General features: G+C 41.5%; 1 protein-coding gene across 1 annotated transcript in view; it reads left to right on the plus strand.

The window, feature by feature from the left end:
- The first annotated feature begins 11,670 nt into the window (after positions 1–11,670).
- The window catches only part of gpc6a (glypican 6a), a 234,772-nt gene continuing 219,945 nt past the window's right edge, over positions 11,671–26,497 (plus strand). The window contains exon 1 of the mRNA XM_080781315.1: positions 11,671–12,132. Coding sequence (XP_080637441.1) covers positions 11,967–12,132 — 166 coding nt within the window. The 5' untranslated portion in view covers positions 11,671–11,966. The remainder of the gene's footprint in view (positions 12,133–26,497) is intronic.

The following is a 26,497-nucleotide window of genomic DNA, read 5'->3' on the forward strand; positions in this document are numbered from 1 at the left end:
TAACGTACCGGGTCACGTCCAGGCTACTGGACGCAAGCACTGTCTCAGCAGCAGCCTGCTGCTGATTAGGACTCAGTACCTGTATGTAATGCACTACTGTGACTACTGTACTTTGTATTGTATTAACTGCTCGCTTTTTATCCTTTTCCCATGTTGTTTGTCTTTTTCCTATTTTTTTTTTTTTTGTACGTTGATCTCATGTGATATGGACTATTGTCTGACATAAAGATTATATATTATATTGAATTGTTTTGCTTAATACTATTATATAGGCAACAACAACAAAAAGAAGACAAAAAAAAGATCCAACTACTGGTATATTAATTAAACCAGAACAATGTATGTCTGAATTGAAAGCTAGTTTAAGAAGACCTACTGTACTGTAACTACAGTATCAGCATCACTTCACATCTATTGATACTTTGGACATTTGCCTTGTTATACATGATCAGATTATGTCAACATAGAATATATACAGGTTATGCAGCCTATACTGTTGATTGATTGAATTTTTCTTTATTAACAAATTGCAAGTATAGGCCTACAATTATGCAAGCAATGCTAAAAGGATAAAACAAAAAAGGCCTCATGTTACAGTATAGCCTACTGTATGTACAGTATATAGCCTGGATAACCACTCAGTGCAGTGGGATTTCACGGGGGCTAATGTGTACTCATGTGTGTATTCCACACAAATCATCAATTCCATGAGAAATAGAGGGGGGGCTTAACTTGCTGATGGTGTTCTCTGGTGGAAAGCTAGAGGGCATATCCACGTGTTTCCCCGCCAAGGTACACTGGGGCTCCTTGTGTGTGTGTGCTTTGCTGCTTCCTTCAGGCCGTCTTGCCATGTCTGCGAACGCAGTGAGCACTTACTATGAGACCTAGCAGATCATGTCTGTCTGTCTGTCTGTCTGTCTGTCTGTCTGTGTGTCTGTCCCGCTATCCAAATATGGAGTGTGTTGCATCAGCAATCACTCAGCTCCATATATGGGCACAAAAGTGGCCAGGTCCACTCAGCTCCATATATGGGCACAAAAGGGGCCAGGTCCACATATACAGCGGGACAGACACACAGACAGACAGACAGACAGACAGACATGATCTGCAGGGTCTCAGCTGCGTTCGCTTCCCGCGTTTGCGCGTCTTACTGGTAAACAACCTTTGACTTGTTTTTTCTATAAAGTCACTTGCAAATACATTATTGGTATAGTTGCTGGTTGATGTTTTTTTGGGCTTGATTCTAAAGTGTACTGCAGTAACTTTGCTTATTTGGGCTTGCTTCCACATTTCTTCACATCAAGGACCCCCAGATTAATAGGCTATAGTGTAATTGTCCACAGACAATCCATCTGAACATATTATGTGCCTTTTTCTTTTAAATAATATTCAAAATATTTCCATTTATTCTCAATGTGTTTTTAAATAACAGATGTACAACCTCACAATGTGTCGCTGTGAGCTTGTATAGATCAGCTATTTTCAGTTGTGCTTGTTTTCATAGACCTGACCACTTGTTTCTCTTGCAAAACTGGCAACACAGCAAGAGAAAGAGGAACTTACGCACACACAAACGCAATGCACTTTATATGGGCTCTAAGAAAAATGTGAAGTCCTGTTGCAATTTGCGACAGGTGCTCTTTTAGCTATAGGCTCTAAAAACAATGGTGAAAAAACACAACAGCTTCCGCAACAGGAAAAGTGGCAAACAAAGTATTTAGCAGAGCTTAACAGCTGGGTGACATTTTGTTCCCAGGCAGGCAGGAGCAGTTACATCATTTCTTGTGTGAATGGAGAATGACATTCAGGCCTATAGGAGCACTCTAAACTGTTGTGAGTGGTTGACGCTTTAAGGCCTATACTGTAGGTTTACATTCATTATATGGTCAAAACATTATGCCAATCGTGGAATCACTTTTGGTCATTTTATCGGCTTACAGGCTTATGTTGAACACCCAGGACAGTTTTTAAGTTAATTGATTCAGTATTTGGATATTTGATCTTCCTTTTGCTGCCCCCTTCATATATATACAAACCCAATATAACTTCAAACTCTGTTTTAACCATGCATGATAGATTCATCAAAAACACCCACATCTTTTCTGTGGTCATCTTTTCATAAGTGGGATATTTCCAATACGTGTTTTTTCATTTACTGTTTTCATTTATTTTTTTAATAATTATTTTGGAAAATAATAACCTCCTCCAGGAGGAGACCGGCCCGGAGGAGACTAAAACGTCAAAAAGAATTAATAAGAATAAATGAAAACAGTAAAAATGAAAAAAGAAACACGTATTAGAAGGACAATATCAGTCAACAGAAGAAAGGATGGCGTTTTCGAGTTGTACATTACAGTGGGTTTGTATAGGAAGCAAAAAGGAATAAATATCTAAATACTGAATCAAGCAACTTAAAAACTGGGGTCTGGGGTGTTCATAATTATGAACCTGAGTAGATGATAAAAATTACCACAAATTACAAGTTAGAAAAGGCAATGGTAAACTTTAATAGTGAAGAGATAAGAACTCATAAAGCTAAAACAATAACACGAAAGAGGCTTGCGATGCAGGCTATACATACAGGCGATAGGCCTACTTGGGGTTACACTTACATGATGGGGCAGCCAGCTATCTAAATGCCCCTTGTTGACAACATTGTGACAGATGAGATGTCCTGTCCCCCTTGACCCTACATGGTCTGTGCCCCCCCCCCCCTAAGTGAATTCATTAAACGAAAGCCCGATAGGGGAATCCGTACCAGAGCCAACCACTCGAGGAGACTGCGAAGTGCCGCACCGGCAAACAACATTGGGCCAAAATGTCCTCTCAGTACAGGGTTGTTTGTGTACAGGGTTGGAATGGCCTTCCTCTGCGTATAAGGGATTGTGCTACATTTTCTTCTTTTGTTTGAAATGTCTTTATTTAGGAATACCCCATTGAGATACAGTATCTCGTCTCCGAGAGGGTCCTAACTACAATCAATACAATACAATACACAGAAAAACAAAACACAAAACAAAACAAATAAACACAAAACACAAACAACAGGGTATTACAATATATATGCAAGCATAATAGCAAAGAGATGGATCATTTGTTCTGACAGATATGACAGAATTAGAGTACAGTTGATTAAACACATATGTCATGGCCTCATGGGCATGTGCAGGAGGTCGTAAGGTAAGAAGACAGCTCACTTTTTTTGAACATGTTGAAAGATGAAATTGTTCGAATATTAGTTGGTAAGTTGTTCCAGTCAGAGGGAGCTTTAAACATAAATGCATTCTTACCTAATGCATTGGAGACTATGGGAACAGAAAAATAAGGTTGAATGGAATGCCTCAGTTGGTAATTGGTGGTGGGTGGTTCTAGATACTGTTTTAGATATTGAGGATAATTGAGGTGTATGCATTTAAAAATAAACTGAATCCAGTGACACTGTCTTCTTACAGTAAGAGAGGGCAACTGAAGATTTTCATACATGAGACAATGGTGAGTTGTGACAGGGCAACCTAAGATGAATCTGCACAGTTTGTTATAGACAATATTGAGAGTATTCAGGTTTGTTTTAGATGCGGTTAAATACACAACATCTGCATAATCGAGTATCGGTAAAATGAGCATGTATGACTAGTCTTTTCCTAACTGAGAATGTAAAACAGTTTCTGGAGCGATAAAGAACACCAATGCTAAAGTTAACTTTTCTTACAATGTATATGATCAATGTGACATTTAAACGAAAGTTCAGTATCCAGCCACATGCCCAAATATTTGGTGTGTTCAACTCTTTGCAGAGGAGTATCATCCAAACTACAATCTGAAAAAATGGTTGCTTGAAAACCAAAGCTGCAACCATTTATGATTATTTTAGGTGTATTTCTTTTTTTTATGCTGTGTTCCCTTAATGTAATGTTATGTAAATGTATTCTGTTTTTCCGTTTTGCGATTCCTGTGAGGACTGATGAAAATTAGCAACTGTGCTATATCTGGTGTGACGTCCATTAATATGGATTGTCCTGTCCAAATAAACAAATAAAGTATAAAGTATGTCCTCTTTTCTCCCGTGCGTGGGACCGTGCCCAGAGTAGACCTATTATAGCTCCATAGCTCATGTGAACGAACACAATTAAGTAGGCCTACAGTAGGCTTTCTGTTTCCGAAGCAAATTGTCATTGTCATCAGAGGGAGTGCAACAAACCATGCTGTGCAACCCAGATTCGGCACAAACAAGGGACTAAATTATTTACCAAATTACCAAAATGTTTATAAACAAATCCCAAATCCCTTGGTCCTACCCCCCCGACCATGAGACTTACTACAGGTCAACTGGTAGTGGTCCTACCCCCCCCCCCATGAGACTTACAAATCCCAAATGTTTGTAAACAAATCCCAAATGTTTATAAACATATCCCAAAATGTTTATAAATAAATCACAAATGTTTATAAACAAATCACAAATGTTTATAAACAAATACCAAAATGTTTATAAACAAATCCCAAATCCCTTGGTCCTACCCCCCCGACCAATGAAATCAACATGCAGGTCAATGCAAGTCTACCAAAGTGCTCTTAAATCAGTGGCGTGCACAGACATTTAGAGGGGGCAGGTGCTCAAGTGGAAAAAGGGCACCTTGTTGTGCATCGCGTGGAACCGGCCGGTTGCCTTAATAGTGTGAGATTTATAGATTTTGGGGCATAAATAATATATTAGAAGCATTTTTTTTCAAAAGGGCACATTGCTGTCCAGAGGGCAAGGGCAGGTGGTGCTCTAGCACCCCCTAGTGTATATCTGTGCACGCCACTGCTCTCAATGCTCAAAGCACAAGTACTGGATGCATTTTCTCTTTGTTCCTTCTGTTTTGTTTGACTGTATCCCCGGTATTTGTCATACAGTACCATGGCCATATAAGTATAGGCCTATAGCCTATCCCTCATGGTTATATGCGAATGTGTCCTGAATAACCCAGTTACGGTATTAGGCAGAGTGGAACTGACAGACGAGAACATATTGGCCCCGCCGCCTCAAATGGGAAAATAAAGGCAGGCAGGCACGTCCCACTCCTAATCAGAAGTGACCTTAAAATGTTGCCTGGTGGTAAGGTGACTTCTTTTCGATGTTTTCTTTATCCCTAGGCGTTTGCATTCCACAATTTGTGCATGTGAAGAATATAGCATCCCTCTCTCTCTCTCTGTATCTTTTTTAAATTTTTATTTTAGAGCTGGAAGCTCAATAGCTCACACATTACATCCAGCGACGGTGTCGCAAAATATATGCCTCGGGCCAATATGCGCTTTTAAGAAAATGTTCTATGTGCTTCAGTAAATGTGCTCTGTTTAGATCGTATGTCACCCCTCTGTCTACAGTCTATCTATGGTCCTTGTACAGAGTAAAAAGCATGCAATGGCTCAGCGTGGCATATAACGATGCCTTGAGGTTACTCCTACGTGTTCCTATAGGTGGCACAGTGCCAGCCGGTTGTTTACCTCTGTTGGTTGTTGTGCCCACATGGGATGCTTTATTAAGATGTGTAACTTTATGCAACGTCTGGAGGTGTCTATAGTAACAGCATCATAGTGGCACTAACGACGTACTAACGTACCGGGTCACGTCCAGGCTTGTTATGGACCTTCGTCTACTCTAGGGTGAAGGTAACCTGGCCTCACCAGGCTTTCCACCGCCTCGGAGGAAAGCCTGGTCCGTATGATCCGGGCTGGGGCCGGATGATGTGGTTACGTCATGTTGTAGTATTGTTTTTGTAGTCGCCAGACAGGATGAACAGGCGGCGACAACTTCCTTTTCCCTCTCAATAAAAGCTCTCGCTTACGAGAGCTTTTATTGCTTTTATTCAAACAGGAAGCAAACCATTGCCTACAACATGACGTAAGCATATCATCCGGCTCCAGCCCGGATCATATACCGAAATGAAATGGTGCCCAGGCTATAGGGTGAAGGGACATGACATAATTTGCGAGGAGACAGGGTTGAAAAGAACTTAAATTTATTTGTAGTAGCCCTTTTTGTTCAATAGCAGAGACAATTTTACATTTCTCGTTCACAACTCACATTTTGGCAACAAGGCTACTCAAGCCCTGGCTCAGCAGCCTGCTGCTGATTAGGTAGGTCAGTACTTTTATATGCACTACTGTGACTACTGTACTTTGTATTGTATTAACTGCTCGCTTTTTATCCTTTTCCCATGTTGTTTGTCTTTTTTTTTTTTTTTTTTTGTACGTCGATCTTATGTGATATGGACTATTGTCTGAAATAAAGATTATATCCACACTTTTCCTGGGCTGTGTGTGCTCCAGTTCCTGTCGATTTCATCCAATGAAAGCCAATGAAATCAACAGGAACTGGAGCACACACAGCCCAGGAAAAGTGTGGATATATTTAATTGTTTTGCTTAATACTATTATATAGGCAACAACAACACAAAGAAGACAAAAAAAAGATCCAACTACTGGTATATTAATTAAACCAGAAAAATGTATTGTCAGCATTGAAAGCTATAGTTTAAGAAGACCTACTGTATATACCTACAGTATCAGCATCACTACACATATGTTGATACTTTGGACATTTGCCTTGTTATACATGATCAGATTATGTCAACATAGAATATATACAGGTTATGCAGCCTATACTGTTGATTGATTGATTGATTGAATTTTTCTTTATTAACCCATTCTGACCTGAGATCAGATTCACACGAGGTTTCCACTGGACACACACTGGTCTGATGAACCCATTCTGACCTGAGATCAGATTCTAAAAATGTCAGTCGTTCTTCGAATTTTTCAAAAATAGCAGACCTACAAGCTCGTATCGAGCCACTCGGTGGCGCGCTATGAGCTTGTAGATCTGCTATTTTTCAATAGCTAAAGCATGACATGATGCCAACACCAAAATGGGTGCCCGGTCAGAATGGGTTAACAAATTGCAAGTATAGGCCTACAATTATGCAAGCAATGCTAAAAGGATAAAACAAAAAAGGCCTCATGTTACAGTATAGCCTACTGTATGTATACAGTATAGCCTGGATAACCACTCAGTGCAGTGGGATTTCACGGGGGCTAATGTGTACTCATGTGTGTATTCCACACAAATCATCAATTCCATGAGAAATAGACGGGGGGCTCAACTTGCTGATGGTATTCTCTGGTGGAAAGCTAGAGGGCATATCCACGTGTTTCCCCGCCAAGGTACACTGGGGCTCCTTGTGTGTGTGTGTGCTTTGCTGCTTCCTTCAGGCCGTGTTGCCATGTCTGCTTATTATAAACCATACCATACCATACCATACCATCTTTATTTCTATAGCACATTTAAATAACAAGTTGTACCAAAGTGCTTTACAATAAAATAATAAAAATCACAACTTCATTTAAAAACAAACAACATACAGTACACAGTGTCACTTTCAACATAAAAAAGCTCATACTATGCTTGGAAAAGCCAAAGAATAAAAATATGTCTTGAGGCGTGATTTAAACACCTGAAGAGTGGGGGCTTGTCTTATGTGCAGAGGCAGCTCATTCCAGAGTTTGGGAGCTGCCACTGCAAAAGCTTGGTAACCTCTGAGCTTCAGCCTTGATTTAGGCACCACCAGGAGAAGCTGGTCAGACGACCTGAGGGTCCTTGTGGGAACATACGGTATAAACAACCTTTGACTTGTTTTTTCTATAAAGTCACTTGCAAATACATTATTGGTATATAGTTGCTGGTTGATGTTTTTTTGGGCTTGATTCTAAAGTGTACTGCAGTAACTTTGTTTATTTGGGCTTGCTTCCACATTTCTTCACATCAAGGACCCCCAGATTAATAGGCTATGTGTAATTGTCCACAGACATCCATCTGAACATAATTATGTGCCTTTTTCTTTTAAATAATATTCAAAATATTTCCATTTATTCTCAATGTGTTTTTAAATAACAGATGTACAACCTCACAATGTGTCGCTGTGAGCTTGTAGATCAGCTATTTTCATTTGTGCTTGTTTTCATAGACCTGACCACTTGTTTCTCTTGCAAAAGTGGCAACACAGCAAGAGAAAGAGGAACTTACGCACACACAAACGCAATGCACTTTATATGGGCTGTAAGAAAAATGTTGAAGTCCTGTTGCAATTTGCGACAGGTGCTCTTTTAGCTATAGGCTCTAAAAACAATGGTGAAAAAACACATCAGCTTCCGCAACAGGAAAAGTGGCAAACAATGTATTTAGCAGAGCTTAACAGCTGGGTGACATTTTGTTCCCAGGCAGGCAGGAGCAGTTACATCATTTCTTGTGTGAATGGAGTTATGGAGAATGACATTCAGGCCTATATTAGGAGCACTCTAAACTGTTGTGAGTTGTTGACACTTAGGCCTATACTGTAGGTTTACATTCATTATGGTCAAAACATTATGCCAATCATGGAATCACTTTTGGTCATTTTACCGGCTTACAGGCTTATGTGAACACCCAGGACAGTTTTTAAGTTACTTGATTCAGTATTTGGATATTTGATCTTCCTTTTGCTGCCCTGCCCCCTTCATATATATATACAAACCCAATATAACTTCAAACTCTGTTTTAACCATGCATGATAGATTCATCATAAACACCCACATCTTTTCTGTGGGTGTTTCATCTTTTCATAAGTGGGATATTTCCAATACGTGTTTTTTCATTTACTGTTTTCATTTATTTTTTTAATAATTATTTTGGAAAATAATAACCTCCTCCAGGAGGAGGCCGGCCCGGAGGAGACAAAAACGTAAAAAATAATTAATAAGAATAAATGAAAACAGTAAAAATGAAAGAAAAAAAAACACGTATTAGAAGGACAATATCAGTCAACAAGAAGAAAGGATGGCGTTTTCGAGTTTTACATTATAGTGGGTTTGTATAGGAAGGAATAAATACTGAATCAAGCAACTTAAAAACTGGGGTCTGGGGTGTTCATATCATATCATATGAACCTGAGTAGATGATAAAATGACCACATAAAGCTATAAAACAATAAAACGAAAGAGGCTTGCGATGCAGGCTATACATACAGGCGATAGGCCTACTTGGGGTTACACTTCCATGATGGGGCAGCCAGCTAGCTATCTAAAAGCCCCTTGTTGACAACATTGTGACAGATGAGATGTCCTGTCCCCCTTGACCCTACATGGTCTGTGCCCCCCCCCCCCCCCCCAAGTGAATTCATTAAACGAGAGCCCGATAGGGGAATCAGTACCAGAGCACAACCACTCGAGGAGACTGTGAAGTGCCGCACCGGCAAACAACATTGGGCCAAAATGTCCTCTCAGTACAGGGTTGTTTGTGTACAGGGTTGGAATGGCCTTCCTCTGCGTATAAGGGATTGTGCTACATTTCCCTCTTTTGTTTGAAATGTCTTTATTTAGGAATACCCCATTGAGATACAGTATCTCGTCTTCGAGAGGGTCCTAACTACAATCAATACAATACACAGAAAAACAAAACACAAAACAAAACAAATAAACACAAAACACAAACAACAGGGTATTACAATATGCAAGCATAATAGCAAAGAGATGGATCATTTATTTGTTCTGACAGATATGACAGAATTAGAGTACAGTTGATTAAACACATAATTATGTCATGGCCTCATGGGCATGTGCAGGAGGTCGTAAGGTAAGAAGACAGCGCACTTTTTTTTCTCTTAAAAAAAAAATATAATATATATCCCAAGATTTTGTAACCCAGTTTTCGTTTCACCCAGTGCCAATTATCTAATGTAATCCTGGGCGCTACACTTCTTCTGCCAACCTGGACAGCGCACTTTTGAACATGTTGAAAGATGAAATTGTTCGAATATTAGTTGGTAAGTTGTTCCAGTCAGAGGGAGCTTTAAACATAAATGCATTCTTACCTAATGCATTGGAGACTATATGGGAACAGAAAAATAAGGTTGAATGGAATGCCTCAGTTGGTAATTGGTGGTGGGTGGTTCTATAGATACTGTTTTAGATATTGAGGATAATTGAGGTGTATGCATTTAAAAATAAACTGAATCCAGTGACACTGTCTTCTTACAGTAAGAGAGGGCAACTGAAGATTTTCATACATGATACAATGGTGAGTTGTGAAAGGGCAACCTAAGATGAATCTGCACAGTTTGTTATAGACAATATTGAGAGTATTCAGGTTTGTTTTAGATGCGGTGAAATACACAACATCTGCATAATCGAGTATCGGTAAAATGAGCATGTATGACTAGTCTTTTCCTAACTGAGAATGTAAAACAGTTTCTGGAGCGATAAAGAACACCAATGCTAAAGTTAACTTTTCTTACAATATATATGATCAATGTGACATTTAAACGAAAGTTCAGTATCCAGCCACATGCCCAAATATTTGGTGTGTTCAACTCTTTGCAGAGGAGTATCATCCAAACTACAAAATCTGAAAAAATGGTTGCTTGAAAACCAAAGCTGCAACCATTTATGATTATTTTAGGTGTATTTATTTTTTATGCTGTGTTCCCTTAATGTAATGTTATGTAAATGTATTCTGTTTTTCCGTTTTGTGATTCCTGTGAGGACTGATGAAAATTAGCAACTGTGCTATATATCCGGTGTGACGTCCATTAATATGGATTGTCCTGTCCAAATAAACAAATAAAGTATAAAGTATGTCCTCTTTTCTCCCGTGCGTGGGACCGTGCACAGAGTAGACCTATTATAGCTCCATAGCTCATGTGAACGAACACAATTAAGTAGGCCTACAGTAGGCCTAAGTAGGCTTTCTGTTTCTGAAGCAAATTGTCATTGTCATCAGAGGGAGTGCAACAAACCATGCTGTGCAACCCAGATTCGGCACAAACAAGGGACTAAATTATTTTCGCTCCTATGCCACCAAAATGTGGAACGCCCTACCAACAGTCATTAAGACATGCGAATCCCTTGACTCCTTCAAATCCGCTCTCAAAGGGCACCTACGGATGGCTGCAATTCGAAACTGGCCCCCGTAAAAATCTGAATCCCTCCCACCGCCCCCCCGCCCCTTTTCCCTCACTGTATTATGTTTCTTTTCCATTTTTTACCTCCTTTATGATGAATTCCTGTTCTGTTCTTTGGCTATATAGAAGTGTCTATTTGTACGTCTCTAAATGTTTTGTAAACAAGTGTAATGCTTTATTGGGTCGTCCACTCAGTTAACAGTGTTTGTGTTGAGTTTGTGCTTGCCTTGATGTACTGTGATTCTGCAAACTGTCATTGAACAGATGCTCTGAATGGGCCACTATGACTCACTGGTAATTGGTAAACGTTTATTTGCGTTCACCCTTTAAAAAAAAAAAATGTTTATGTATTAATTTACGTAGGCCTATCTATATATATCAATTTATATTTATCTATTTATTTTTATTGTATATTTACAAAATGCTATGGTGGGCTAAATAACTGGGCATTGCCAAAATGCCGAATAATGCATGCATGCCATGTCTTCGGCTTTACGCGTCTGTGTGTGTGGATGCATCGCATCCTGCTGATCCATTCCGTGTTTTTCCCTGCCCTGGTGGTGGTGCGCTCAACTCGGAGTGCAGAGTGTGTGTCTTCGCTGGATTTTTGGTCTCTTTTCCTCCCGTTGACAGAAACACAGACACACAGACAGTCAGTCAGTGTGTGTGTGTGTACGAGAGAAGTTGTTGGCAGAACGGAACACGGATTCTGTTCAAGCTGCTGGGTCACTCACTGACTGGACTCGATGCGTTCTTTTCGAGGAGTAGCAGCGATCCGGGGGCTTTTGCAATGAGGTGGAGGACGGACGCACATCTAAAGTGAGATGTGATTTTTTTTTTCTTTTTGGTTCATCAACCCCCTGACATTACAATCACGGAGTGACTGGATCATCATCAGCCAGCCCCCCCATATCGTTCAACGGACCTTTTTGGATTTTCGCAGACGGATTTATTTTGCATTTTATATTTCTCTCCAAAGGATTTATCCCTCTGATGATGTATGCTGCGATGTGGAGACTACAAGTCGCCTTATGCACTTTCTCGGTGCTGTCCGTGTCGCTCGGTGGGGACAGTAAAGCGCGGAGCTGTAGCGAGGTTAGACAGGCATATACGGCCAAAGGATTCAGCCTCCTCGATGTACCTCACCAAGAAATATCAGGTAGGCAATTAAATCACTGATTACAGTATGTCGCCATGTGTTCCACGTCCCGTATACGTGTTTAGACATGATCTTGTTTGTAAGCGGATGAAACAAACAAATAAATCAAAAACTATACACTTCTAGCCATAATACAACATGAACATAGAGGCAATAATACTATCCTACTCCCCGATCACGCTTAATTAGTAGGCTACCAGCTCCAGCTTCCCATGTTTATAGCCAATCAAGCTTAATTCTCCCAAACAAATACACAACATAAGCAAGTTATTTTTAATAAATTAAAGAGATATCTTTACACCTTTTATATTGCGATTGCATAAAACAAAAATCTGTAGGCTACCACCAATGCCATAGGTATAGGGAGTCGGGACTACAGGTTATGTTGAATTTGTTGTCCCTGAAATATGGACTGTATCAGTGAATTGTCTGCCAGCTGTAGGCTACAACCTGCGCTAGAGGAAGGTGGGGTAGCCCAGCTGGCTACAGCCTGCACGGCTGCACGCTGCCCATATAATCAAGCATGTCTACCTTCAACACATAGGGCTATTTCACCATAACTTCTGAGAAGCAGACAATTATACAAACATGGATTTGTCCGAGTCTATTAATACCTCATATTAATAATATTGCTCAATATTATGATGCCTCATCTGTCTATATCAGTGGCAAAGTCACGGATAGACTATACACAGTTCTATTTCACTAGGTATAAGTTCTGAGAAGCAGACAACTTATACAAACATGGATATTGTCCAGTCTATTAGTGGTTAATGTTGCCCGAAGGAACTCTAACAAATGTTGCTCAAAATTGATGACTATAAAGTCATGGATAGACCTATAGCCCTGAAACAGACTGCCATGATGATTATCATGATGATTATCATTCATACTCTCGTATGAATACGAGAGTCGTGAACCATGGCTATAGGATAGACCACAGTTGTATAATTTCACTATAACTTCTGAGAAGCAGACGACTATACAAACATTGTCCAGTCAATACATATAAAGGAACTATAAATGAACAGTTTAATGTTGTACGTTGCACTCCATATTGATGCCTCGGTCTATGGCAAAGAGTCATGCATTGACTGATTGATTTTTAAGGGTTATTGTTGTTATACAGTCTACTGTAGCAAACTATATACTTTATGCAGCATGCAATCTAATTATTTGGAATCAGTGTGCTTGATGTGGTGATTGTGGTCATTGATTATTATCATCATTAATTAAGTAGGCCATTACTATTTTCATAGCATGAAACTTTACCTGATTGATTGAAATATGTATTAACAGTTTGCAGAATTACAGCATTACATTTCAAGCACAAACTCAATACAAAGACTGTTAACTGTGAGTGGACATACACTTGTTTACAAGAGGCTCCACCTTGTTCAATTCATCAAAAACATTTAGAGACGTACAAATAGACACTTCTATTATATAGCCAAAGAACAGAACAGGAATTCATCATTTAAGGGGAAATAAATGTGTGTTTTAGCATTTGCACTATATGCAAATGTAACTATAGTGAAATGCAGGGTTTGGAACAGTGTAAACTAAAGGGATGTTTGAACACCTTGCCGTTTACTCCAGTATTTCTGTTACTCTCCAGGTTGTACCTGTTGCTCATTATCCAACAGCAGCGTGAAGCTGGTTAAAGTGGATCAAATGTATAATGGTGTTTACCAGCAGGGGGCTGTAGTATGCTCGCAGCACGGAACGTGCACATTTGGTATGGATTTGTCACAAATATTCCTCCTCAAGGCAAGACGAGATTTTAATTCGTTGCTCTTTGGCATCGCACAAACAGAGGGTTTTATTATCTGCTGTGTGGTGGTAATCACATTTATGGTCAGAAGCAGGAAAAAGAGATTATAGCCCATGCAGCCTGTCCAGTAAACGGTCTGTTTCATGCGAAGTTAAGTTGGTCTAGTATGAATGAATGTCTCTATTGCCTCGTCTTCACAGACAACAATCTGATCAGTGTTGGAAGCAGAAAGCACTCTCTTTTTGCAAGGAATGTCACAGTGATCATACCTTGGCTTCTATATCTTAAGTGACAATTCAAACCTCTTGTAGGCTATTGGCCTTGTATATAGTGTGTGTGTGTGTGTGTGTGTGCGGCCGATAAGGATGTTGTAAGATAGACAACCTAGACACACCTATTTATCACATGAACCCTTGCTTCTGAGCATGTCATAATTATGCATATTAAATATAGGCATTTGGTGGAAAATAACAGATCTACATTTTGTACAATGTGACATGACAATGTTGTGATGCGTTCGTTGTGAGATCAGCTGTTTTTGGTGAAGATATTTGGTATACAGAGGGAGAAAATGAGGAGTCTAACGATAGACCCCCTGGGGCACCCCTAGGGGTCTAATGATAGACCCCCTGGGGAACCCCTAGGGGTGTAATGATAGACCCCCTATGGGGCACCCCGCTCATCCAAGTATTATTGGGGTTAAGTGGTTACCCTGACTGACAAGTTTGACAACATTAACGTACCATTCAGAATGTATCAAATACATTACTTTGAAGGTACAAAACAGTTTGCACGAGGAGAGAATATTAAATAGAAATGTGTAATGTACAAAAATCACTTATGGGAGCTAGTTTCCGACACCAGAACATCTTCATAATTATCCCAAGCCTTTCCAAACACTAAAGTCACAGCATGGCGCGAGACGCAGCAAAAGAAAAGACAGCTAAAAATTGAGAGAAAATTTTTCTAATCTGGTATTCCAGGCAGGTGTACAGTAAGCTAAAAAAAATTACAATAGAAAAACATTTGCACGCTGACAAGAGTCCACTAACAAGGTTCTCCCCAGAGATGTGTTCCTGTCTGTGGGCTTTCTGTCTGTGCTGCCCACTCACTCTACAGACTGTCTGTGGGCTTTCTGTCTGTGCTGCCCCACTCTACAGACTGTCTGTCCTCCCTGTGGGCTTTCTGTCTGTGCTGCCCCACTCTACAGACTGTCTGTCCTCCCTGTCTGTGGGCTTGCTGTCTGTGCTGCCCCACTCTACAGACTGTCTGTCCTCCCTGTCTGTGGGCTTTCTGTCTGTGCTGCCCCACTCTACAGACTGTCTGTGGGCTTTCTGTCTGTGCTGCCCCACTCTACAGACTCTGTGGGCTTTCTGTCTGTGCTGCCCCACTCTACATACTGTCTGTGGGATTTCTGTCTGTGCTGCCCCACTCTACAGACTGTCTGTCCTCCCTGTCTGTGGGCTTTCTGTCTGTGCTGCCCCACTCTACAGACTGTCTGTGGGCTTTCTGTCTGTGCTGCCCCACTCTACAGACTGTCTGTCCTCCCTGTCTGTGGGCTTTCTGTCTGTGCTGCCCACTCAGTCTGTCCCCCAGCGAACACTTTCTTTGCAGACTCACTCCTCAAAGTATTGATGCTCAAAGTAGCGCCGTCCGTCCGTCCGTCCGTCCGTCCGTCTGTCTCGTATGCTGGATAATTTATCAGACACAGAGTGACAGACACTGCAGGCAGTGAATCTCTAAATGTATAAGACTAGAATACTGTACCTTCTCTGGTACTTTAGAGCTATTCTTTATTGACCATCATCCATGTATGCATGCAGGGAGTCAGGGACATTTTTTGTGTGTGTGTGTTAACTTATTATGTTATGTTATTATCTGCATACGGTAGAGTACAGTAGTATTGCAAGGTCGACATTTTAGTCATCTGCATAATTCAATAATTCTGCACTGGTTGAATAGAATATTTAATTAAAATTCAACTTTGTGTGTGTGTGTGTGTGTATGATGATATTCTCAGTTTGTAACTATATAGCATCGTGTGTGTGTGTGTGTGTGTGTGTGTCTGTGTGTGTGTGTGTGTGTGTGTGTGTGTGTGTGTGTGTGTGTGTGTGTGTGTGTGTGTGTGTGTGTGTGTGTGTGTGTGTGTGTGTGTGTGTGTGTGTGTGTGTGTGTGTGTGTGTGTGTGTGTGTGTGTGTGTCCTTTACCATTTGACTTTGTTTCTGTAACAATTATTCAGGGTCGTTTTGGCTGCGTATTTCCCTGAAAAGGGGGAACATCGAACAGACAATCTAAATTAACATTGAAATACATTCTTTGTATTGTTTAAATGAAATTGCACTCTCTTGTAGTGAAGCGTATACGTAACAAATTGTATAGCTGTCTCAAAATTAGAAGTTTGCAAACTATTTGAAAATTCAGTTTGATGCAGGTCAGTTGGCTGGGTATATATTTTATGTACGCTAATGCGTCAAGTTATCTTTTCACCCACAAAAAATAAAAAAAACGTGTGCTTGTGCTAGTATGTCTAATTGGATTTTTAATGTCTTCAAATAACCTTTGCATAAATACGACAGAGGTTAGATATGGCCCTTGGGAGATGGCAACGAGAATGCACTCAATTATGCCTAATTAGCAATGCTAACAACCCGCTTGTAATCTGCATGTATAATCCATTTTGAGCGGGAACCCCTTTTGGTGTTAGCATTATGTTACGCTTTAGCTACTGAAAAATAGCAGATCTACAAGCTCATAGCGCGCCACCAAGTGGCGCGCTACGAGCTTGTAGATCTGCTATTTTTGAAAAATCGAAGAACGACTTGCATAGAAACATATATAGCTTTTTCAGAAAACTGTCAGAATCTGGAAGACATTTATAGAATCTGATCTCGGGTCAGAATGGGATAAGTGTCATTCAGAGGCTGCTCATCCGTCCATCAGTCAGGCCGTCTCTGTCGCCACATCATGAGGCCACTGTGCCTTTGGCTGTAGTTCTTTTAACCCATTCTGACCTGAGATCAGATTCTAAAAATGTCTTCTACATCCTGACAGTTTTCCATTCTGACCTGAGATCAGATTCTAAAAATGTCTTCTATGTCAGTCGCTTTTTCAAAAATAGCAGACCTCGGCGCGCTATGAGCTTGTAGATCTGCTATTTTTCAATAGCTAAAGCATAACGTAATTCTAACACCAAAAGGGGTTCCCGCCCTAAAATGGGTTAACAGATCTGACGTGTTAATTATGTGTCCATTTGTTTCCATTTGTACTTTCAGAATTAAATTAACTCATTTAAACGTGAAAATTGTCTTCTAAATCCTGACAGTTTTCAGAAAAAAACAAACCATGTTTCTATGTCAGTGTTTCTCGAAGACTTTCATGTCAAGGACCCCCAAAAATACATGTATTTGGCCGCGGACCCCCATCTGAAAAGATGTTGTTCCAGGGACCCCTCCCCCCCCCAGAAGCAAAGATTTTAGTTAAAAACGTTCGGTTTGAAAGAATATAGATTTAAAGATTTGCGCCACATTTAAAAAAAAGCTGATCTACAAGCTCGTAGCGCGGCACTCGGTGCCGCGCTATGACCTTGTAGATCTGCTATTTTTCAATGGCTAAAGTAGAACAATTCTTAAAACACCAAAAGGGGTTGAGGATTTTGCAGTCTAACTTTTTGTTGTAAATCTCCAATTTGCATAAAGCTAATCATTGTGACAGTCAGGCACTGACTAGGAGAACAGGATTATGTAGGAGGTGAGATTGAAATGCATATTTTTCTTCTTTTTTTGGAGGGGGGGGGTGGGAGTTACAGTCAAAGAGATTTGTAAGAATTCAACATTTTATATAAATATATATTAACTAGGGCCCACATTTTAACTGCTGTGATTTCTCACAAAGTCGCAAATATGCAGCTTTCGCTTCACAGCTGGTAGGCCGTTCCATCATGAACTTTTTTGTTATTGTATAATGTGATTATGGAGTAAGATTTGTTGCAGGCAGGTATTTTTAGTGTTGTATAATGTGGTTATGATGTTTGTTATGGGCGGGTATTTTCTAGTGGATATTTCTTGTTTATCCATGGTCAGGCACTGTTGTTTGAGGCAGCGGTGGCCGAACGGTTTGCGGATGCGGTCTTGATATGGGAAGGTCGCTAGTTCGTATCCCCGGACCGGCACGTTAAAATTACCACCGCTGAAGTGCCCTTGGACAAGGCATTGAACCCCTACCATGAAATGTTCTATGAGCAGGGCCTGGCTGTAAACAAGTTCTGAAGCTTAGTCCAGTTACCCTGGGTAAACATAGTAACTTTGCTTTCCTTTTTGTACAAATACATTTACTGTAGTTGACAGACATGCTGGAAAACTAATGTTTAGGCTTTCTCAACCCAAGGCATGTTGTACGGTATGTGATGTTAATGTTTAGGCTTTCTCAAACCAAGGCATGTTGTACGGTATGTGCACATCACATCATTAGCCTTCCGTATTTCATCATCTCTAGTGCCTCTTAAACTGTGAAATGTACCGTAACATGTGTGGCCGGGCCATCATGATGATGTCGTGCAACACGCGGTATAACACATCTCTGTCATAGTCACGGCTGCGTTTGGCATAATACTGTCATCATGATCTCGTGTATAATGTATTTATTTATCCTCAGGGATTGACATAACTCTTTTGGCGGTCAGTCAGATGTGAGGTAATTGGCTCCGTTTAAGCTGACTCAGTCAGATAGAGGTCAGTCGTTGTGTGCCCACTTTATTGATAAAGTGTGTTACTTTATTTTTTTTGCCTAAGGCGCGATTCATACTTAAATGTATTCATTTAAATTATCCACAGTATTTGAAACAGCTTATGATACCATACACTTCTACACATCAACTTAGACATTGCTCACAGGTTTACTTCAATATACCCACATCAGTTGGCAAAAGATAATTTATGTTCAAAGCTCCTTGTGACTCCTTCTATCCATATTCGTTCAATAACATCTTTTCATTTGTTTAAAACTGTGCTGTCCTCTCATCTGGAGAGACTACCTGTTCATGTTTTCACTAATCATCACTGTAGCAGATCCATGATGCAATCATGGGGCGGGTAGCCTGGAACTCACCTATGCTTTTTATGGCATAGGCAGCTCCCGGCAGGATCCGCCGGGAGAATATATGCGCAGCTGCGCGACATGAGACTAATTACTTAGAGCGACAGAGAGAGAGGAGCGTGTGTGTGTGTGTGTACATGTGTGTGTGTGTGTATGTCAATTTTACAAAGGTGCAGACAATCAGAAATCAGCAGAGAGTGAGCAATGTTTGCGCTACTCTATGCCGAATTGAAGTGGACTCAGACCCAGACTTTTTTTTCCTCCCTGGAAATAAAAACGTCTGGGTTTCCGAGGCTATGGGGCAGGTACCGTCCTAAAGTTGGCTCTTCGGTGCTACTGAAAATGTCTGACGCGCCGAAATCATTTGGGCACTACACACAGCGGTAAAACAGGAGTATGAATTGGCCCTTTAGGAGTCTTGAGTGCTTTAGTGTTTAGTTGTCATTATGGCTGGTATAGGAGACAGAAGTGGAAAATTATTCCACTAGCCCATTCTGACCGGGCACCCATTTTGGTGTTAGCATCATGTTATGCTTTATCTATTGAAAAATAGCAGATCTACAAGCTCATAGCGCGCCACCGAGTGGCGCGCTACGAGCTTGTAGGTCTGCTATTTTAGAAAAATCGAAGAGCGACTGACATTTTTAGAATCTGATCTCAGGTCAGAATGGGTTCATCAGACCAGTGTGTGTCCAGTAGAAACCTCGTATGAATCTGATCTCAGGTCAGAATGGGCTAGTATACACTATAACCAGGGGTGTCCACTCTATTTTGACACGAGAGCTACTTTGAAAATGACCAGCTCAACGAGATCTACTCACTGAAAACATTATAATACCATTTGCTGAAAATGTCTTTGGAATAGCCTAGCGCTGCAGCGCTGGCATTACATTTAAGACAAATGCACCTGGAATGGGAAAGAGGGAGAAATGGAATAGGTAGGTTTTTTCTTTGTATTTCATTTGTAATCTTACCGACATTTTGTGTGCAGCAACATTCTTGAAAACAAAGTATTTCATTATGGGTTTGAGCTGACAGGCACTTTCTTTTATCAGTCAGTCAATCAATCAAGTCAACTTAAATCAAGTGGCAGAAGATGCCAAAAATAGTTTTTTGATTTAAATTAAATATTCTTTAGGGGCATGTCATGCACATCACATTGACAGACATGCTGTCAGCAAGTTATTTGCCCAAAAGGTAGATCTCAATCTACCTTTTGCACCACCCCTGCACTATACAATGGGTGCGTTCGGAAATGCGCCCTGAACGCACTGGTGTGCTCTCTTGTCGTTTGTTTATTCAGTGCACTGACCCAGTGTGTCGAGTGTGTGTCGAGTGCCGGCACTGAGAGACCCTACCCTGAAGCTGGGGTCGTCCGGTCCGGTGAATCGGTGTTATTGCGTCACAGCTGTGGTCGTTCGTAAATAAGGCACACTGAACGCACTCTGTGACGTCACCGCCCACCACCCACAACAAACTGACCACATTTCCGGTGCGCATTTCCGAACGCACCCAGTATCAGGCCCCCTGGCAAGTCAGTAGTTTTAGCATCTATTAGGTGGGTGGGGCCGGGGGGCATGGGTGTGGGCGTGGCTGCGTGTGCGAGCATGTGTATGAGGGAGAGAGAGAGATAGAGAAAGTGGGTTGGGAGCTTTAAATGTTAATTCTTGAAATAGACATAGTCTCTCAGACGAAGGTATGTCTGGTTCTTCTGCTCACTGAATTAGCCTCTACATGTCGGCTAGGCAACGGTGAGGTTCATCCTTGAAGAACACCTGTGTGTGTGTGTGTGTGTGTGTGTGTGTGTGTGCATCCGTGCGTGCGTGTCATTCCAGGTCAGTCATCATTCATCAGTCCTTCAATGCAGTTTGACTGAACTGCACCATGGAGTCAAAACTATCTTTTTGTCCAGTTTTACAGCAGACAGACAGACGTCTACTCAGACGGCCGTCCCTATCTATCTCTGCTAATGCTGTGTGACGGAGCTATAGACTGCACCAGAACATGCTCTATTCCGCCTGACTGAAGAATAACAAGTGTTTTCTTTAGCCCATTAAAACCGGGAAAGCATCTGTGGCATTTTAGATTTGAGCTATATAATATACAACATACACATTTCGCCTCCCCCTGGCCAGCCGGGGCGCCTGATGGAGGGGAAAGGAACTGGTTGGAATAACGTGTTCCTTCCACGCGCTACGTCCAACCAGGGAAACTCCCCCCTGTCAGGTGTAAAGGAGCAACTTGGACACTCAGGCATGAAGGAAGCATGAGTTCAAGTCCGTTGCTCTCCCCTTGTCCCCCATATATGGGGACTAGGTTGGTCTCCCCTTGTCCCCCATATATGGGGACTAGGTTGGTCTCCCCTTGTCCCCCATATATGGGGACTAGGTTGGTCTCCCCTTGTCCCCCATATATGGGGACTAGGTTGGTGGAGGGTGTGTAGAGCCCAGGATCACATTAGATGATTGACACAGGGGTGAAAAATGGGTTACAAAATCGTGGGATAAAGAATATATTTTTACAACATACACATTTCAGAAAACTCTTTAAAAGTGAAACTTTTGTAAGACGAATCATTTCTACTGGAAGTTCCTTGAAACAAAAAACATTTTCAGATCTAGTTTCTTTGAAAGTTGTCCATGTGTCTCGGTAGCCATGGAGTAGAATCGGCTCAACGGTCGTCCGTCTTTCATCACAGACCAGATAGAGAAAGGGTTCATATTCAATGACTTAAAACCCCCTGTGATGGCAGCCTAGTAACAACAGAAAGGGTTCATATTCAATGACTTTAAAACCCCCTGTGATAGCAGCCTAGTAACAACAGAAAGGGTTCATATTCAATGACTTAAAACCCCCTGTGATAGCAGCCTAGTAACAACAGAAAGGGTTCATATTCAATGACTTAAAACCCCCTGTGATGGCACCATAGTAACAACAGAAAGGCAGGCTATGATCTTTGGATCAGCTGAGAGATGATGGGCTTTCATTCCATTCCGTCCATCTGTGATTGGCAGCCTACTCTAAGGTCCACAACTTGTGGAATGTTTTCAGTCGGGCTATGATGTTCAATGGATCAGCTCCGATTCCCTCCATCCATCTGTGATTGGCAGCCTACTTTAACCCATTCGGGTCTGACGTCGAAATAAAAAAAAAAAGTTTTCTAAATCATGACAATTTTCTCATTTTAACGGATTTTTCAAAAATAGCAGACCTACAAGCTCGTAGCGCGCCACTCGGTGGCGCGCTATGAGCTTGTAGATCTGCTATTTTTTCAATAGCTAAATTATAACATAATGTATGTATAACCACCAAAAGGGGTTCCCGTTCAAAATGGGTTAAGGTCCACAACTTGTGGAGTGTTTTCAACTCGACCGTATCTCATATCTAGTCATAGAAGGATGTCTGTGATCTTCACACCCTTCACGTACAGTCACGCTCTAAAATATCGTATATGCCCATCTGACATCCGTTATAGATGCGGCGGTGCAAATCATAAAATAATTAAGTGTCATCAAACATTCACTGGATATGTTGAAACGGAGCCAAGTAGACATCTTTAACCCATTCTGAACGGGAACCCGTTTTGGTGTTAGCATCATGTTATGCTTTAGCTATTGAAAAATAGCAGATCTACAAGCTCGTAGCGCGCCACTGAGTGGCGCGCTACGAGCTTGTAGGTCTGCTATTTTTGAAAAATCGAAGAACGACTGACATTTTTAGAATCTGATCTCAGGTCAGAATGGGTTGATCAGACCAGTGTGTGTCCAGTGGAAACCTCGTATGAATCTGATCTCAGGTCAGAATGGGTTAACATTCTTCTATTCCCACCCAGGCACATTACCGTGCTCTTGCTTGGCTTTGCCAAATAAATCGGAAGCCAGTTATTTGCCGGCCTCTATTCTTCATCTTCATAGAGCGAGTGAAGAATATCTTTTCATTTTCATGTAGTGTGAAGAACCCTGGCTTTGTGTGTGTGTGTTTGTAGATCTATGCACGTACGGTACGTGCTTATACTGTGTGTGTGTGTGTGTGTGTGTGTGTGTGTGTGTGTGTGTGTGTGTGTGTGTGTGTGTGTGTGTGTGTGTGTGTGTGTGTCTATGCATGCTTGCAGCCTTGCACGTACGTGCTGTTACAATGTGTTTGTGTGCCACTGTTCTTTTCAAGTTATGTTAACCCATTTAGGCCTGCAAGAAAAAAAAAGAAAAGACGGTTTTCTGAATGTTTCTGTATCGGTGGTGCTCAATATTTCATGTCAAGGAACCCCAAAAATGATATGTAATATGCCTCCGACCCCCATCTGAAAATATGTTGTTCCAGGAACCCCCCCATGAAGCGAAGATATGAGTTCAAAACGTTCGTTCTGAAAAAATATATATTCCAAATTTGCGCCACATTTTCACGACTTTTAAAAAATAGCAGACCTACAAGCTCGTCTACGAGCTTGTAGATCTGCTATTTTTCAATAGCTAAATTATAACAAAACAACAAAAGGGGGTTCCCGCCCAAGTTCCCGCCCCAAAATGGGTTGAGGCCCAATCTAGGAAATGCAACCGGGCCTGTCAATCAGGAAGAAGTCATTCATTCCCAGACAGAGAATCTGGTACCGTTGTGGTGAAACCAGTCTGGGTCGTTGCGGTCTTCCTGACGCATGCATTGAAAAAATACCTATTACGTTTACTGCTATGGTTCATGGCAAAACATACTGTACATTATTAAATTATTTCAGTTGTTTTCATGTCCAAATCGTTTTAGTGCACTGTTGAAACTGAAAGCACGGTAATGGATGTCAACATTTATTATGAGGGAGACTATCTACAGTGGCAAGAATAATACAATAACATTATTAACTATTTAGACATTTTTCTGAAAAACCTCATGTTTCTATATCAGTGGTGCTCAATATTTCATGTCAAGGAGAATTATATGTAATTGGCCTCCATCCCCCCCATCTGAAAATATGTTATTCCAGTGACCTCCCGGAAGCAAAGATTTGAGCTAAAAATGTTCGCTCTGAAAGAATATATTCACACTTTTGGGACACATTTTCAAGATCTTTCAAAAATAGCAGACCTACAAGCTCGCTATGAGCTTGTAGGTCTGCTATTTTTTCAATAGCTAAAGTATAACATAATGCTTAGAACACCAAAATGGGTTAAAATAACCTGTTAACTTGCCGTTCAAACTGATTCTGAAGAGCATGATATGCTGACGCAACTGCTAGACGCAATATACTTTATGAAAACCTGTCTGGTAAATAGTACCATAAGGCAACCTGGGGATCATGTGATTTTCTACTGTATGATGATAAGGGCTTTATAGTACACAGATAATATTCTAAAGGTTAAATACTACTGTACCCAGGCATGTGTCATTGCCCCAGCTTATCCACCCCAAGGTCAACACAAATGCCATATGATTGTTAATCACAACGCCATAGGCTTATTTATTCACCAAGATGATGAGAAAATTGCATTTGATCAACATTAAAGGCCCTATTAAAGCTATAATGTCCTGTTAGCCTCTGTCTGAAACGAGCAGTATTAGCTCCTGTCTATTTAAGGCAACCTTGAGGATGGAGAGGGACACTGTATTTAATATTTACACACCTCTTATCTCCCCATTTAAACTTATTTTGTAATTTAATGCCCTACTAATATAGACTGAAGTAATTAAAGTGGATTATGTTTGCATGTTTAGAATTGTAACATCTGAAGTCAATATTCGCATATTAACCTGGGGCCTATTAACCTTTTGGTGTTGGCATCATGTTATGCTTTAGCTATTGAAAAATAGCAGATCTACAAGCTCATAGCCGAGTGGCGCGTTACGAGCTTGTAGGTCTGCTATTTTTTTTAAACCGAAGAACGACTGACATATAAACATAGCTTTTTCAGAAAACTGTCATTTTCAAACAGACATTTTTAGAGTCTGATCTCAGGTCAGAATGGGTTAAGTGAAGGTGGGGGCTGCATGTCGCCCCCGGCCGCGAGTTGACCGCGTATGATAACGCATCGATCACTCCTTAAAAGGGTATAGGGAACGTTCTTTTGATTGGCCAAGATGGCCAACATCCTTTTTTTGTTGTTGTCATGACAAGTAGAGGCATTGTGGGCAGAAGTGGCCATGCAGAAGTTCACTGGCCTCCAAGATCCATTTACAATCTTACAACACCTCGCCTAGGGCTAAGAGGTTTAACTTTGATGGTTAGCAGCTTCAGACCCAGGGGAACGGTGCATTATTTGAACACAGACATCCTAAAGCACAACTCCCCCCTCTCCTCTCAACTTGGCCTGAGTCCTTCGATCTGTCTTGTTGGAAGACATAATGTATAGTGTATACTGTAGAAACCTGTGAGTGAGGGCACAGTTTAGTTGTTCATACTGGGCTCCAGACATGTCTAGTTGTCCATACTGGGCTCCAGACATGTCTAGTTGTCCATACTGGGCTCCAGACATGTCTAGTTGTCCATACTGGGCTCCAGCCATGTCTAGTTGTCCATACTGGGCTCCAGCCATGTCTAGTTGAGCATACTGGGCTCCAGACATGTCTAGTTGTCCATACTGGGCTCCAGACATGTCTAGTTGTCCATACTGGGCTCCAGACATGTCTAGTTGTCCATACTGGGCTCCAACCATGTCTAGTTGAGCATACTGGGCTCCAGCCATGTCTAGTTGAGCATACTGGGCTCCAGCCATGTCTAGTTGAGCATACTGGGCTCCAGACATGTCTAGTTGAGCATACTGGGCTCCAGCCGTGTCTAGCTGTCCATACTGGGCTCCAGCCATGTCTAGTTGTCCATACTGGGCTCCAGCCATGTCTAGTTGTCCATACTGGGCTCCAGCCATGTCTAGTTGAGCATACTGGGCTCCAGCCGTGTCTAGCTGTCCATACTGGGCTCCAGCCATGTCTAGCTGTCCATACTGGGCTCCAGCCATGTCTAGTTGAGCATACTGGGCTCCAGCCGTGTCTAGTTGTCCATACTGGGCTCCAGCCATGTCTAGTTGAGCATACTGGGCTCCAGACATGTCTAGTTGGGCATACTGGGCTCCAGCCATGTCTAGTTGTCCATACTGGGCTCCAGCCATGTCTAGTTGGGCATACTGGGCTCCAGCCATGTCTAGTTGTCCATACTGGGCTCCAGACATGTCTAGTTGTCCATACTGGGCTCCAGACATGTCTAGTTGGGCATACTGGGCTCCAGCCATGTCTAGTTGTCCATACTGGGCTCCAGCCATGTCTAGTTGTCCATACTGGGCTCCAGCCATGTCTAGTTGTCCATACTGGGCTCCAGACATGTCTAGTTGTCCATACTGGGCTCCAGACATGTCTAGTTGTCCATACTGGGCTCCAGACATGTCTAGTTGTGCATACTGGGCTCCAGCCGTGTCTAGTTGAGCATACTGGGCTCCAGCCATGTCTAGTTGAGCATACTGGAGCTCCAGCCATGTCTAGTTGAGCATACTGGAGCTCCAGACATGTCTAGTTGAGCATACTGGAGC

The sequence above is a fragment of the Protomyctophum bolini genome (genome assembly GCF_963924005.1).
Source record: "Protomyctophum bolini genome assembly, chromosome: 1".
Classification (NCBI taxonomy): domain Eukaryota; kingdom Metazoa; phylum Chordata; class Actinopteri; order Myctophiformes; family Myctophidae; genus Protomyctophum; species Protomyctophum bolini.